Source organism: Protobothrops mucrosquamatus, unplaced genomic scaffold (assembly GCF_001527695.2).
Source record: "Protobothrops mucrosquamatus isolate PMUCROS unplaced genomic scaffold, P.Mucros_1.0 scaffold_225, whole genome shotgun sequence".
NCBI lineage: Eukaryota > Metazoa > Chordata > Lepidosauria > Squamata > Viperidae > Protobothrops > Protobothrops mucrosquamatus.
In genome coordinates this window covers 889,775-905,711 of record NW_015386301.1, presented here as the reverse complement: position 1 = coordinate 905,711, position 15,937 = coordinate 889,775, and the positions used below count along the sequence as shown (strand labels likewise).

Genomic DNA, 15,937 nt, shown 5'->3' with positions numbered 1-15,937 from the left:
AACAAATATTCTAAAAGAACTAGAAACAGATAGCAGAGGGCATTTTGCTACTAGTTTTCACCCTTAAAGTTAAACCAAATATTTGATTCTGTTATTATATGTGGTACAACTAATTGTAACTAAGGTTTAAAATGGTAATGCAATGTGTTTGATAAGTTCATTAGTTCTACAATGAGTACAGTATATGAGCAAGTGTTTTCTTATTCTTGACATTACTGAGGCTATCTCCTTGTATGCTTTTGGATTTTTCTTAACTCTTATAAAATTTATATATGTTCCCTGAAGAGCTTTAAATAATATCATTAAAACGTGGGTGATTTAATGACATCAATTAAGGCAGGAATCCCTAACCCCCCAGCCAAAAACTGGTCCATGCAAACAAGCAAAGCCCCATCCACTGGATGCAGGCAACACGTGAAACCACATCCCCTCCAGTCTTCGGAAAAACCTCTCTCCACAGAACTGGTCCCTGCTACCCAAAAGTTGGGAGATGCTGAATTAAGATTTCTTTCATGGATATTGTGCCAATATATTTTAGTGGAATTAGGAAAGTGCTGACCTTTAGCCTTAATCAGTGATCTAGTACCACTAGATTTTAAATGCAGCCTGTTTCCCTTATAATATGGAGATAAATTCATTATTATACTAAAGGCAGAGACAAAGTTTATGGCAGGGTCACTTTTTGTTTACAATAACTGTGTTAGTCAAAATGAGGAAGTGTTGGATGAAGGAACAGTCCAACAAAATGAGTTTCAACATTCTCCAATTTCAACATTAAAATCTTTTGTTATATAGGGAAATTTTTTTTATTTTTAGGTAGTAAAATTTAAGAGAATAGAACTACAAATATTTTAGCTCTTTCTTATCTCTAATTAAAACAGTAATATTTTAATACATTTGTTTGTAATAGCGGTCCCATGTATGTGGTCATGCCAAGAACATGACCATAGCACTGATTTATTTTGTACTGAAGTTCTTCTGTTATTGTTTGTACCAATCCCTCAGATATCATCCTGTAGTAATAGATTTTTCCTGGGCATGGATATAATTAATTATGAAGCTATATAACACTTGTGTTCCTTAGAACAGGGATCCCCAACCTATAGGCTGTAGCCTACTGGCCACTGGGCCGTGGGCAGACTGGCCAGTATGCACACACACAAGCGTGCACTGATCCCCACTCGTGCTAGCACCTGTGGACCCATTTGCGCATGCACGTGGGGTTAGCATGGTGGCTAGCACCTGTGCGCCTGCGCAAATGGGACTGTTAGCATGCATACGGGTTGCATGGCCCATTTGCGCAGGTGTGCAGGGGTTAGCAGCGACGGCAGCTACCATGCATAAACGGGGCCGCTAGCACTGTGTGGGTTTCAAGGCCCATTTGCGCATGTGCATGGGCTATTAGCAGTGGGTAGCACCTGCACACCTATGCAAATGGGGCTGCTTGCTATGTGTGGGTGCATGCAGCCCCATTTCCGCATATGTGTGGGGGCTAGCAATGGTGGCTACCACCTGTGCACATGCACAAATGGGGCCGCTAGCGCCGTGCAGGTTGTGTGGCCCATTTGCACATGTCCGCGGGGCTAGCAGCGGCAGCTAGCACCTGCACACCTATGCAAATGGGCCACTAGTGTGGGTGCGTGCAGCCCCATTTCCATATGCACGTGCGTGCACACATGTGCAAATTTCCCAGCTGCTCCCTTTCCCTCCGGGCCGCCAGCATGAAAGGTTGGTGACCTCTGCTTTAGAAGACATATTTTTGTCTATGTGTTCACAAAAATAATTATTGCCTGAATATATCGATGTAATCTAATCAAGGATAATCAGCAACTTACTGTTTTAGCTTTTATTGTCTATAATAAGCAAATATCTTTGATTTTCCTTTTGGATGATTAACATTGTAATTCTTGTTTACTTGAATTAATTGACAATTATCTTCCAGTAAGTGTATTTAGGATTTTCATAAATATTCTCTATTTACTAAAAACAGCATGCAAATTATTATTACCTCTTTTGTTCCATTAAATTGAAAATCTATTAAGTGGGAAGGGGAGAGATAAATCACTGAAACCCTTCCCCAGAAAAATAATAGTTTTCTATTTTGAATGGGCATTTTTTTATACAGGAAAGGGAAGAAGAGAGATGATAACCAGCCTTTTATTATGATCAAGTTCTTACAGATCTTGCATTGTGATAGAATGTTCCCAAGCATTAAAAAAATCCATATTTTTGTCAAATGAATTTTAGTTATATGTCAACACTATGACCCTGCTATGACAGCAAACTTTACATCCCTTCCCAAAAACCAGCCCTACACCAGATTATGACTTTGAATACTGATTTGGAGGTTGATAGCTGCAAACTCTCACGTATGCTCATGATATGCATTCATACAATATCCAGACATGAATAATCTGACCCAAGAAGATTCATATGATTGAAATTATTCTTGCATTCCTCAAGCAGATGTCTATACTATCCTAGACTGTTATCAAAACCCAGAGTATCTGATATGTAATTCTACCTCCAGAATATAAAACTGTATTGTAGAATAAAATGGGTGAAAGCATACTAACATAAGTTAAAAGGAAAACCCATTCACAATAAGATCACATAGTCCCAGAATAGAAGTACTGTACACCAAAAAAAAGAGTGGAGAAAAAAAAATCAACAAACATAAGAAACATACAATCTGAGCCAGAAAACCAAGGCTATCAAATTTATGTGAACTCTTTTGTATCTATTTGAAATAAAGGCAAAGTGCAGAAATCGGCTCCTCCTAATATATTAGAGAATGGCAACAGCCCAAAACTGCAGACATAGAGATTAGTGGAAGAACCTAGATATAATTCAAGACAGTATGATTTTTTTTCCAATTCCATAGTGGGTATAAAGAATAAATGGAACATTATGAATTTTGTTGGACTCAGAGACATTCTACTGCAGGAGTCCCAATCCCCAGGCCGTGGACCACTATTGGTCAACAGCCTGCCAAGAACAGGGCCGCACAAGCACCATCTGCACATGTGCAGGATCCAGGCAACGCATGAAACCACGCTCCCCCAGAACCAGTCCCTGGTGCCCAAAAGGTTGGAGGTCACTGTTCTACTGGATTATATTTTAGATAGAGGGAGCAAAACTGAACTACTGTAGCAGTAGGTTTGGGTTGGGTTGCATTGGGTTGGGTTGGATTGGATTAGATTAGATTAGGATTAGGATTAGATTAACACAATGCATTTTTATATATATCAAAGTTCTTTTCAATATTCTTATATTAGCCCAGTGGAAAACATATCATCCAAATTTACTTGCCTAAGCAAATGCATTCCAGAGGTCTCTTATGCTAGCTGTTTTTACAGAAGAACTACTTTTCTTAAACTGGAGTCTGCTGTTTTGAATAGAATTACCTCAGCATTAACAAAACAGCATGTCTTCTATAGCAGCATTTCTGGTGGTATAAACATTTGTTCTTTCTTGCATATTTGAACAAGCAAGAAGGAACTATCTCTGTTTTCTGGGTTTTTTTTCTTTTTGTTATATAAAACTTGAAGTGAAATCTTGTTATGGTAAAATCAGCACTAAACTTTCATTATTCTCTGCATATCTTATTTTTCTCATTTTTCCTTTATAATGCACGCACACACACCTCCAAATTTCTAAAATAAGCATCTTTTACACTGTCTCGTTTCTTATGAAATCAGCCCAAATCTGTGCAAGATTAATGATTAAATGTCAGTAATGACTAATTATTGTGGAATTAGATTCATATGCTCTTTTAAGCTATACAATACAAGGAAATCTGTTATGAAACATTCTTTTAAAAAATATGTTAATGACATTTTCTTTTTTCCCATTTCTTTGTTTCAAGTCAATTGACCCAGGTCAACAATTTACATGGGAACACTCTAACCTGGAAGTAAATAAACCAAAGAACAGATATGCAAATGTCATTGCTTATGACCATTCTCGAGTTCTCCTATCAGCAATAGAAGGTAAGACATTTTTTTAGAAATTACTGTAGAAACAAAAATACAGTGATAAAATAACGTACAAAACAAAAGTCATAAAATAAAATAAAAAGGAGAAAGAAATCTGGGATATAAATTAGGGCATTATGTTCTATCTCATATGTCCTTTCAGTTTGAACCATCACAAATTTGAACCATCCAAATTTGAGACAGCACTTCAACTCAGAAAATCAAGGCAATAATGCATTGAAGGGATCTGAGTCACGCAGGTACTGTTATGAAATAGAATTTGCTCTATGCATGAACAGTACATCTCCAGGTCTCTTCCTCTTCCAGGTCATGCAGTTCCTCCCAAGAGGGACGGATTCATGTAATCATCTTCAGGGCCGTGTGGAGGAATTTGTTTAACACCTGACAGACAAAATTACTTGGAGTCATTCTCAGTTTGAGACAGATCTTGTGTGATGCTTGGGGAGGGGTCTTGCCCAATTATCTGAGAACAGTTTGATCCTGTTGGCCCTGATGAAGTAGAGAGGGTCATCAATGCTATCAGTGCTACTACCTGCCAGTTAATTGTTTATCCTTCTTGGTAGGTGAAAACCCCAAGATGGTGACTAGCACGTGGATTCAAGCAGTGTTTAATATATCACTTCAGAAGGGGACATTTCTGGGACCTTTTAAGGAGGTTCTGATTTGCCCCCTGCTTTGAAAAAAATGGTCACTTGATCTCTCTTCCTCCCCCCGTTTGGACAACTTCCGTCCAGTTTCCAGTCTTTCATTTTTAGGAAAGGTTATGGAAAAGATAGAGTTCTGGAAGATTCAGAAGTTCCTAGATCAGTGATGGCGAACCTTTTAGAGAGTGAGTGCCCAAACTGCAACCCAAAACCCACTTATGCATCGTTGGGTGCCGGGTGGGTGTGGCCCATTGGCTGGGTGTGGCCCATTGGGTGGGCGTGGCTGCAGTGGTAACGGCAGACTGGGTGGGACTAAAAAGTTCAATCAATCAATTCCAACTTTGCAAGATCTTTTTTTTCCCTGCAAGAAGTTGAAATTGACTGATTGATTGAACCTTTTTTTTTGTACACAGCAGTGGAGGCCTAAAGTGAAAAGGTTTTATAAAATCCAGCTGAACGCCTAGGACTGGGGTGATGGTGTGCATGCCCACAGAAAGGGCTCTGAGTGCCGCCTTTGGCACCCGTGCCATAGGTTCGCCACTACTGTCCTAGATGAAACATTTGGACTCTTTTCAGTCAGGATTCAGGCACAGTATGGGACAGAAATAGCATTGGTTGCACTTGTTGATGACCTCTGGTGAGAGTGGGATAAAGGTAGTGCAACCATCATTGCATCCTTGATCTCTCAGCAGCTTTCGATACCATAGACCAGAGGTCCCCAACCTTTTGGGCAACAGGGACCGGTTACATGCAGAAAGTTTTTTCCGTGGCCCGGAGGGGGCGTGGTTTTGTGTGCTACCTGCATCCTGTGGATGGGGCTTTCCTTGTTTGTTGCTGGCATGCCGCGGCCCGGTACTGGTCCATGGACCGGGGGTTGGGGACCCCTGCCATAGACCATAGTATCTTTTAGGCCGGGTAAGGGGGCTGGGGCTGGGCAGCACAGTTCTTCACTGGTTCAGCTTCTTTCTCCAAGTCCAATCCCAATCAGTGTTAATAGGGAGTGAGAGGCCCAGCCCTTCAGCACTATTTTGTAGTATGTCACAGGGCTCAATACTTTGTCCACTCCTCTTGAACATCTACATGAAACCACTGGGTGAGATCATCTGTCACCATGGCTTGAGGTATCATCAGTATGCTGATGATACTCAGCTCTATATCTCCACCTCCATTTCAGGGGAGCTTCATACTGGAGGTGCTTGATCAATTAAAATCTAATCCCACCTCCCCACCCCCTGTATGTCCGGCTCCAGTCTTTCCCATCTGGTTTTAATGGTTTTTTAATTTTGAATGATTTTATCTGCTCTGTGCCATGACTGTCGATTTTAATGTCATTTCTTCTATATTGTTCTATGCTGTAAGTCGTGCAGAGTCGTTGGGTACTGGCTAGGCGGCAAATAAATTTTCTAAATAAATAAAATAAAACTCCTTTTAACATCTGGGTCAGAGCAAGGTGACTATCCTGATTTATGGATTCAAAGAAGAGCAGTGTTTCATAGTGGCTTTTTACTGCAAAATAAGGTTTCTTTATAATCAAAGCACTTTTTCCAAGAGAAATGCAAGCACTTTAAATTGCAAATTTCTGTACAAAATAAATCTTGTTTGGAGGAAGGCAATCTATTAAGGAAATGTACCTAATAACAATCCTCTGAGTTAATAAGCCTCCTTGTTATTATAATGTATTTTATCCTTCTTTGTATAACACTTTGAGACACTTTTGATGGATAGATTTAGAAAGCACATAAATAAATAGTGATGATGAAATATGATTACATTTCTCTTTTATTGTAGGGTTCCTCAAAGATGTTTGTTTTCAATAAGAGCAATTTCTCATACTTTTAAAGAAAAGTGGTACAGAGAAAAGTGTTGCATATATATATATATGTGTGTGTGTGTGTGTCTGTATGTGTGTGTATACACACACACACATACACACACACATACAGAGACAGAGAGAGAGAGAACGAGTGAGCTGCGGCTGAAGAACTGTAGAATACACTTGTAAACAATGTGCTTAGCATAGGACGTAAATAATATTTTTTCAGCATTTTTTTACCCCAAAAATAATCAGATTGGCCCCGAAAGTTGTTAATATGTACAAATTTGCTTACAACTACACCAATATAATCCGAAAAGGTTACAATTTAACTAGTTTAACCTTAGCAAAATGTAGTGGTCCGTTTAAAATATCTTCCTCATTAGTTTATGAGCATTTGCTGCAGTAAAAGAAATTCAGTGCCATAAAAAGATAGTGAGGTTCACTGACTTCAAATTCAAATTCATTCACCCAGACTTTTTAAAGCCTTCTAAGGAAACTGGTCAAGTTTAATATTCCATTTTTATATATAACATTACCAGGATTTTCTTGCTGTTGAATGAAATAGATGTATACTTTTTTTTTTCAAACGCTGTTAGTGGCTTTAATAAATGAGAATTTTAAAAAGCTGTGGAATTACTGAATTTAACTCATTTACATAGTTGCATCTTGTTGGATCCTTTAACAAAATATAGTTAGCAGTATCAGGTTTTTAAGTAGAAATTAAGTCTGATGTTTAATAAAAGCATTTTATTGGCCCATTCCTTGTATTGAACAAGTCGATGTTTTTTAAAAACTTCATTAAGAAGTGTAAAAAGAGTGGAAAGAGTAAGAATTAGAAATGTGAAAACATTTTAGGGTGAATTTAGAAGTAGTAACTATTCAGGTAGGAATTCTATTACTGTAATTGGGAATTCAATACTATTCTATTGTATATTTGAATTCCAAATGAAATTATTTACATACCTAATCCTAATTTTTCCATTATTATATGATTCATTATTAATTATTATATTATTCATTACTCTAGGTTTTTCAGTTACCAGTAAATGAAGAAAAATTATTTGTCAAATGCCAAACTATTTAGTAGACATTGAAATTGGGTAATTTTGAAACAAAAACAGGGCTTTTTTTTTTAGTACAGCTATTTATTTCTCAGTAAATACCCTAAAAGATGAACTAAATTTCATTGTAAGCAATTTTTAAAAAATAAAATAAGCATACCTTAAGATAGTATTTAATTTCTGTTTCTGATTATGCTGATGAATGACAACTATAAAAATTAAAATGTGTCTCAGAAATTTGTTTCTAAAGTATAATCTGCCAACCCAATTAACCAGGTGATGAACTTGGGGATATCAACATTACATTCTTGTACAGGAAATAGTTCTTTAAATGCCAGTACGTGTTAAACTCTTACAACAGATAATAAATTATGTTTGGGCGTAAGGACAGGTTTCACTCAAATCAACTGGATAGCATTAATTATTTCCTTTCTGACATCCTCATCTTAAATAATTGTGTACTTCATAGTAATAAAAAGAGCATTTTTATCTTATGTTACCTAAAACAAGCAGAAATGGGACAGAACAGTATTTGCATTTTTTTGCAATTTTCAAGCATGCTATACAGAGCCAAGCAAATGCTTCTTGAAGGAAAATGACTCCATTTGTGGAGTTGACTATCAGAGATTTTGATAACAAAGCTTTTCAAATGTATTTTTAAAATCTCATGGAATGATCTACAGGTAGTCCTCAACTGGATAGCCACAGTTGGGATCGGTTCTTCCATCACTAAGGGATGTAGTCAGTGGTGGGATTCAGCCAGTTTGCACCGGTTCAGCAGAACTGATACCTATTTTTTTTGTTGAATTTGGTGAACCAGTTACCATAAATCTGCGATGCGTATTGTGCTGGTGATGCCGCCATGGCGAGGTGTGTCACACCAATGATAACGTCAATGCAACACACATCGTACCTGTGATGATGTCAATGTGACATGCATCGTGCCACTGATGATGTCAATGCAATGCGCATTGTGCCACTGATGATGACAGTGTGATGCGTATCGCAGCAGTGATGATGAATATGTGAGGTGCGTCGCACCGGTGATGATAACGAACAGAACCAGTTGTTAAATTACCACTGGATGTAGTGATTCAGTGAGTCACTCAGTTTTATAATCTTTTTTTTTGCCACAATCATTAAGTAAGTCCTACTTTCCCCAATAATTTTGCTTGTTGCAGACTTCCTGGGAAGGTCACAAACGGTGATCACATGATCCCAGGATGCTGCACCTCTCATAAATAGGTGTAGGTTGCCAGGCACTCAAATCATGGTTACATGACTGTAGAGACACTGCAACTTTCATAAGTGTGAGGACAGGTAATTAGGCACTTTTTTCAGCACCATCCTAACTTCAAACAGTTTGTAAGCAAACAATCGTAAATGAAGAATACATGTAATTATACTTCTTTCAGCTATAATGCTCATTTAACTGATATTTTATCAGTGTCAGTTTTATTCCATATCGAACTCTCAAGTCCAAATATCATTTTATTTGGATTAATTGGTGTTTTCCCTTATCAACTTTTGAATGTCCTGTCCTTGATAAGAGTATCTGCAATAGCTGTAAAGTATTGCAATAGAAGATTGTATCCCGGTTTAGGATATTCAGGAACATAACTCAGTTTATTATGCTTTCTAAATTGCTTTTCATTTTTGTGGATTCATAATATCAGGCTTTGATTTATCCACTTTCCTCTCCATTCGCATCATACAATATAATCCTTTCAATCTGAAAACATGCCCAGTCACATCAGTAATTTCCCAACCTCATCTATAATTATTCTGTTTATATAAGCCTTTCCTCACAAAATCCATCTACTTGGAGGATGCCAGGCTAGAAAGTTGATTATATTGTAATATATATGTAGGAATCTCCAAATAATTTATCATCTGTTCATTTTTCCACTATGTATTGGTCAGTTACAATTATAGTCCAGTTTGTCTGAGGGTTAACAAAGAACTAAAATTAAGTTCCTTCATACTTCAGTTGTTTTCAAAATATTCAGGGTTCTAATTAACTAAATATTAGTTAGATAGTATTTAATTTTATTTTTAAAGTTGCTATATTTGACTTGCTTTTTGCATGGACCTTATCCTGGAAATCTATGTAGTTTGACAACAATTGGTGACTCTGAATCACTCAATCCCACAATCGGTTGTATTAAATTGGAAACCAGATTTCGTTTAATATGCTTAACCTAATCATATTTACATGCTAGACAGCTTATCATACACCATCCCAACTTAGTTTGCTCCAGATGTAGCTGACTATAATTCACTATAGCTTTGAGAATCTGGCTTGTTTAAGGTTATCCAATGACACCAGATTAAATAGGTTCAAGATCTCAAACATTCTTGTTTCAAATTCAGAACCTGCATCATTGGAGGCATTACTATATTACATTCCTTCAGATCAATCTGCTGTGGCATCTAAAATAACTTCTAACGTTTATCTTCTGCCAGTGAAATTCCTCCCATGAGCAGTAGTGGAAAGGCACTTTCACTTTCTTTGTAATACCACATATATACACCACACTCATCCCAAGGATCTACCAAACTTCTGATACATATATTGAAATAATTGCAGAAAGAAATTGTATCCTTCTTGTACCATTGATGGAAGCAAAATTATTATTAGGCTCCATCTTGAGTTTCCCGGACATATTCTCATTGGTCCAGTCATTTTGAGAGCAGTCAGTTTTAGACTCTTGAATTAAATGTCTTGAAAAGTAGTTAGATACATTCCTTTTTTCCTTTGGATTTTTTTGGGGTGGTTCTTTGTAAGAGTTTTATGTAAAAAAAATATATAAAAGCTCCTTTATATTTTTAAAATACTACATTTTAAATACTAATACTATCTTTAAAGTTGAGTTATAACACCATGAATATGTTTTCCAAGCAATATTGCTAACTTCCAGAGAAACAGTAAACATTCCAAATATGACAATATACGTGCTATCTTGTATTACATTCATTTCACAGCTGCATTTGTTTGGTGTTACCATAGAAATGACTAGTTTGGTAGAGAAATTTTAAAGATAAATTTTTTTCAATGTGTTTAGCCTAGAATGCATATTTAATTTTATCCTTTTAAGGGTAGATTTAGGTCTTTTAAAAAAACTATTTTTCATTAAATATTTCATTAGAGCGCAGCAGGAATTAACATGAAATAGCATTGGCTCTAAAAGCCAATTCTGTATCAGCATCAGAATATTAGTATGAAATACGGATAATATGATGTTCTCTGCTTAGCTGAAAATTCATTATCATTCTTGTACTTACCAAGTCAAAAAGAAGCACCTGTTTAGTGATGCTTATTTCTATTAAGTCAGTTTAGAATTGTAGCCTCTGCACACATCATTATCATTCTCACAAATTATTACAAGAATAAAATCAGTTAATTCCATATATATTCTCCCACACCCATTTTAAAGAAAAGATTAGATGTCATCAATGTAACAAAATTCCTTTATTTATTATCTTTTCTTTTTGCCATACTTCATGATTTTTTATATTCAACTTTGTTTTATACATTCTTTGGCCTTTTGTGCAAGCCATTTTGAAATTCCATAACTGTTCATTATTTAAATAGTTTGTTCTCACTATTGTTTTTTTCTAATGAGTTTTATTCCCTTTGTGTATGTGTGCTGACTATTAACTATACTAATCTGCTTACAAATATGGACCTTGTTACAGGCTAATCTCACCATGAAAAACATTTTATGTACATCTAATTTAATTTTCTGCAAGTGAAACTAAATGTGAACGCACACACACCCATATACACTCATCATCAATAGTACATTTTCCTCCCTTTTGTGAATTCATCTATTTTCTGAAGATAATTATTTACAAGTGCTATGAAGCTTAATCCTATTAGTTTTAACTCTCTTTTAAAAATTCCCTTAAGTGGCACATTTCTTAGGAAAACATCTCTAAAACAAAGGTTTATGGTTTAATTTGTCTTAAATGTGAAGATTGTGCAATACTTAGCCTTTGTCAAGACTTGAAACAATTCCATGATGCAATTTCACTCTGCAAATAAAGTGTGAAGTCTAATTAAAGCTATTTGACAACTTTGTTCACTGAATAAAATAAATGGAATACTGAGGCCTGTGCTATCCCCACCACACCGCTCCCTTTTACTTACATTTGTACAGATTCAACCTCTTTTGTGTTTAGTACTATACATGAAGAATGTCTGGATGTAAATCATATCAACAGCAGGAAAGTTCACTAGTATCTGATCGGCACAGGAGTTTTGACCTGCTCCGTCTTTAACCTGGGTCAGTTTACCTCTCCTTAGACAACTTAGTGTCCCTCAGCTCCCTGCGGATCACAATATTGATGCCAAACTTAATGCAGGCATCCAATCCACATAGTCCATTGCAGGCCAGAGCCTCTGAGCACAAGTGACATGCCAGCCTTAGCCTACAGAGTAGCTGGGATTACAGGCTCATGCCATGGTGGCCAGCTTGTCTAACCCAGAGGCCCCCAACCTTCTGAGCACCAGGAACCGATTCCTGGAGAGAGGTTTTCCTGTGGACTGGAGGGGGCATGGTTTCATGTATTTTGCTTGTTTGCGTGGACCGGTTTCTGGCATGCCACGGCCCGGTGCCAGTCCACAGACCAGGGGTTGGGGACCCCTGATCTAACCAATGCTATTTTTTGCACAGATTCTCATGTTCCATGAAGTATGTATGTTTATATATTTGTTTCTAAATATATGTGAGTCAAAACTCAAAATCTGAGGATTAAACAAATTTGGAAAATATGATACAGAATAACACAGTTGGAAGGAACCTTGTAGTTCTTCCAGTACAACCCCCCTGCTCAGGCATGAGACTATATATTTCTTCATTTCTGGCGACTATGTGGATACGTTAATAATTTAGAAAGTGGGTTGCCATTGCGTTCTTCCTTAGACATCGTCTCTTTATGTGGCCCTCCTCTGATAAAAAAAAAATTGCCCAGACACTATGTTCTAATTAATATTTTACTTTCATTCCACTATGAAGAGCAAAATGAGATGGATCTTAGCAGTGATATTCTCTTTTATCACTAGATGTTTATTTGTTAAACCAACTCACAGCCAGATTTCAGACATTTCATTTTGGCACATAAATTGTTCATAAAAGAAACTCAGGAGTAATGTATAGCCTCTGCTAGATTCTCACAATCCTTAACTTAAGAAAAACTTTCCCCCATGAAATGTTTTTCAACTGCATTCTTTTAAAATAACAGCAAATAACCCTGTAAATTAAAATTATTGATATCTGATTACTATATCTGCATTATTGTTATGCTTGTGATGAAATATACCTACCAACTCTTGTACAAATAAATAGCATCAACATGGCTTTCTGTACCCTCAAATTGGGTTTCCTAATGTAATGCAATATTTCCCAGCAAAGAAACAATCATATTTAATTTCATCCTTTTCTTTCTTTCTTTAGTAAATTCATATAGTTGCCCATCAAACATATGTGATTCTGGGTGGTGTACAGTTAAAAACACAAAAACAATACAACAAAATAACCAAAAATAAAAGTTCAGCCTTTCAGCTTAAGTATAATAATCTACATTATACAAAAACTCTATAACTGATTAAATCACCCATTTCTCAATTGTACTTACTTTTTTTTAAAAAAAAATCCTCTTATTGTTACTGGGCTAAATCATTTACTAAATTTAATATAATTGTTTGGGCTTTTTTTCTTTTTTCACTTTTTTATTGTAACTAAAGAGAAGCACAATGAATTCAAAATATAAAAATGAATCACGGTTGCATACCAGTAGCAGTGGGTTCAAAGAATATTAGGAGCATCTTATAATAAGCATTGGCAGTATGTTCTTCTTTGCTGAATGATGTTAATATGTGAGTTGTTATGGCTAGATGCCAGCTGTCTAATCATCTTGCTAATGCAGGGAAGGATTTTTGTTATTCCATGTGTACATTGTTTAGTGATTTATATTTATGTATTTTATTTTGAAGTAAAGGATGCATCACAGAACAATACCAGACATTTGTAAATGTACCCCCAGGTTATCTAGAAAAAATGTTTCTCTTATAAATCCATATCTTCCAATTATAATGCACACTAGATATATATTTCTCTTGTTCATCTCATTCTTCTTTTGATCTGTTTTTGATAGATGGAAGGTTTGTGTTATTTTCTGAATCATTAAATCGTATTTCCACATTCAGGAAATTCCTGAAAAGCTTTTTATCACTCCAGAAACTTGGTAAATCCCAAAATCTGTTTTGTTGAAAATTATGGCTTTGAAAGGCTTAGTGTACACTTTTTAATTAGGTTGCTTGAAGTAAAGGATAGCGATAGTGGAGGTTCATTCTTGTTTATTGTTTAATGCAAATTCTCCAAAATTGATATTTCCAAATAGATTTGATAATCTATATCTGCACTTCTCATTTTGTCATGATATAATTTGGCCTTTAACTATAAATTAATAAAATAAAATTATTTTCTAAAAAGTAACAATGCATATACTTCAGAGATATTACTTGAATTAATAATTATTAATATTATACATATTACTTATTATTTTTTATAATATCTGTGCTGCATTTGTCACATAATATAAAAATATATCATGCCAAGGAAAACAAATATGCTAAGATATCACATATAAAATTTGTTTATTACAAGAAACATGCAAAAGAATTAATATGTTTTATATGGATTTTCAAAATACTGTAAATAACATGCAGAAAATGCAATAAGTCTTTTTAATTGTTTATTAGTTCAATTACAAACTTTTAACTGCAATATTATTGAAATATGTTATAGATTGAGTACAATAAATGTATTTATGAATTTCTTTAGAGAACTTATATGGCTGCCCGCATACTTTCAATAATTCCAGGCTGCTTACAAACATTAAAAAACCCAATATAAAAAGAGTAAAAACAGTAATCCTCCATCTTCTGTTCAATTGCATTGAATAGAGCCCTAATGTGCTTGAAGAGTTCCTATGATCCTTTATCTTCAATTCCTCAATAAATCAAAATGTTGTAATCAAACAGCAATCTAATACCATGTTTCCCCGAAAATAAGACCTAACCAGAAAATAATCCCTAGCATTATTTTTACGTGTGGGCCTAATATAAGCCCTACCTCAAAAATAAGCACTAGTTAAGAGCCCGCCCACTCCTTTCCACTGTCTGGTTCTTCACGGCCTCAACGGGGCAGCAGGGCGTGTGGCACCACTACGAGGTGAGGTGCAGGTGAGAGGGTGGAGCTGCCCCACATGCCCCGCATCCATGTACCTCAGGGCCCCTGAAGCCAGGTCACTCATGCCCCACCACCTGCCCCACCTTACGGTGGTAGCAGTAGCAACAGCCCTGTCCAGCAGGCACCTGCACGGCTGGCCACCCACTCTGTCCCACAGTCTGGCTGCTCATGGCCACAACAGGGCAAGAGGCCACACAATGCACCGGTACCACTGCCACAAGGTGAGGCAGAGTAGGTGGTGGGTGTGGGTGGCCTGGCTTCAGGGGTCCTGAGGTGTGTGAATGTGGGGCACATAGGGCAGTTCCACCCCTGCCACCTACCTCACCTCACCTCATGAAAGGAAAACCCCTCAAGGGCTCCAGGCACTGAAATGTGCCTGCCTCTCTCCAGCAGCTGTCTAGGCCTGCCAGAGGGCAAGGCCAGCATCTGCTGAAACGCAGCAGCATTCCGGCTCCACCAGAGACCCAGCAAGGGCAGCACTGGGCACCAGTAGGTGCCACTCAAGCACAGGAGCAAAGCTGTATGGGAGAGGACCCCCCACCTACAGGGTCCACCTTGGGCGGCTCTGCTTGACCCCCAGAGAGAAAAGAACTGGGCAGGAGGGGATTGCAGCCAGGTGTCATGCGGGGGCAGCCAGGGTGGCCTGCCTCCCATGCCACAAGATGAGGCAAGTTAGGTAGCGGGGCGTGGATGGCCTGGCTTTGGGGGTCCTGAGGTGCATGGATGTGGGGCATGTGGGCAGCTCTGCCACCTGCCTTGCCTCACCTCATGGCAGAAGCACCAGTGCCTTGCATGGCCTCCTGCCCTGTTGTGGCCTCGAGCAACTATACAGTGGGACAGAGTGGGTGAGCCACTGTTTGGCGCATCCAGCGGGGGCCAGCCTAGTGGTAGCAGCATTCCCACTCACCGGCACTGCGTAGGCTTGGTAGCCCCAGAGAGCACCGGCCAAGGTGCTGGTGGGCTGTGGCTGCTGCTGGATACCTTCGCCCCCCGCATGCACACCACCTGCTATACATGGAAAAATAAGACATCCCCCCAAATAAGTCTTAATGGGTCTTTTGGACCCCAAAAATATATATAAGACTCGATCTTATTTTCGGAAAAACACGGTACCTATTGGTCTAATTATTTCAATTAAATCAATAAGATTTATCCTGCATAA

At 37.5% G+C, this 15,937-nt stretch overlaps 1 protein-coding gene across 1 annotated transcript in view; it reads left to right on the top strand.

Annotated features, from left to right (window-relative positions):
* Nucleotides 1-15,937, top strand: part of PTPRD (protein tyrosine phosphatase receptor type D) — a 282,311-nt gene that overhangs the window by 210,705 nt on the left and 55,669 nt on the right. Inside the window, exon 21 of the mRNA XM_015828512.1 lies at nt 3,869-3,992. Coding sequence (XP_015683998.1) covers nt 3,869-3,992 — 124 coding nt within the window. The remainder of the gene's footprint in view (nt 1-3,868; nt 3,993-15,937) is intronic.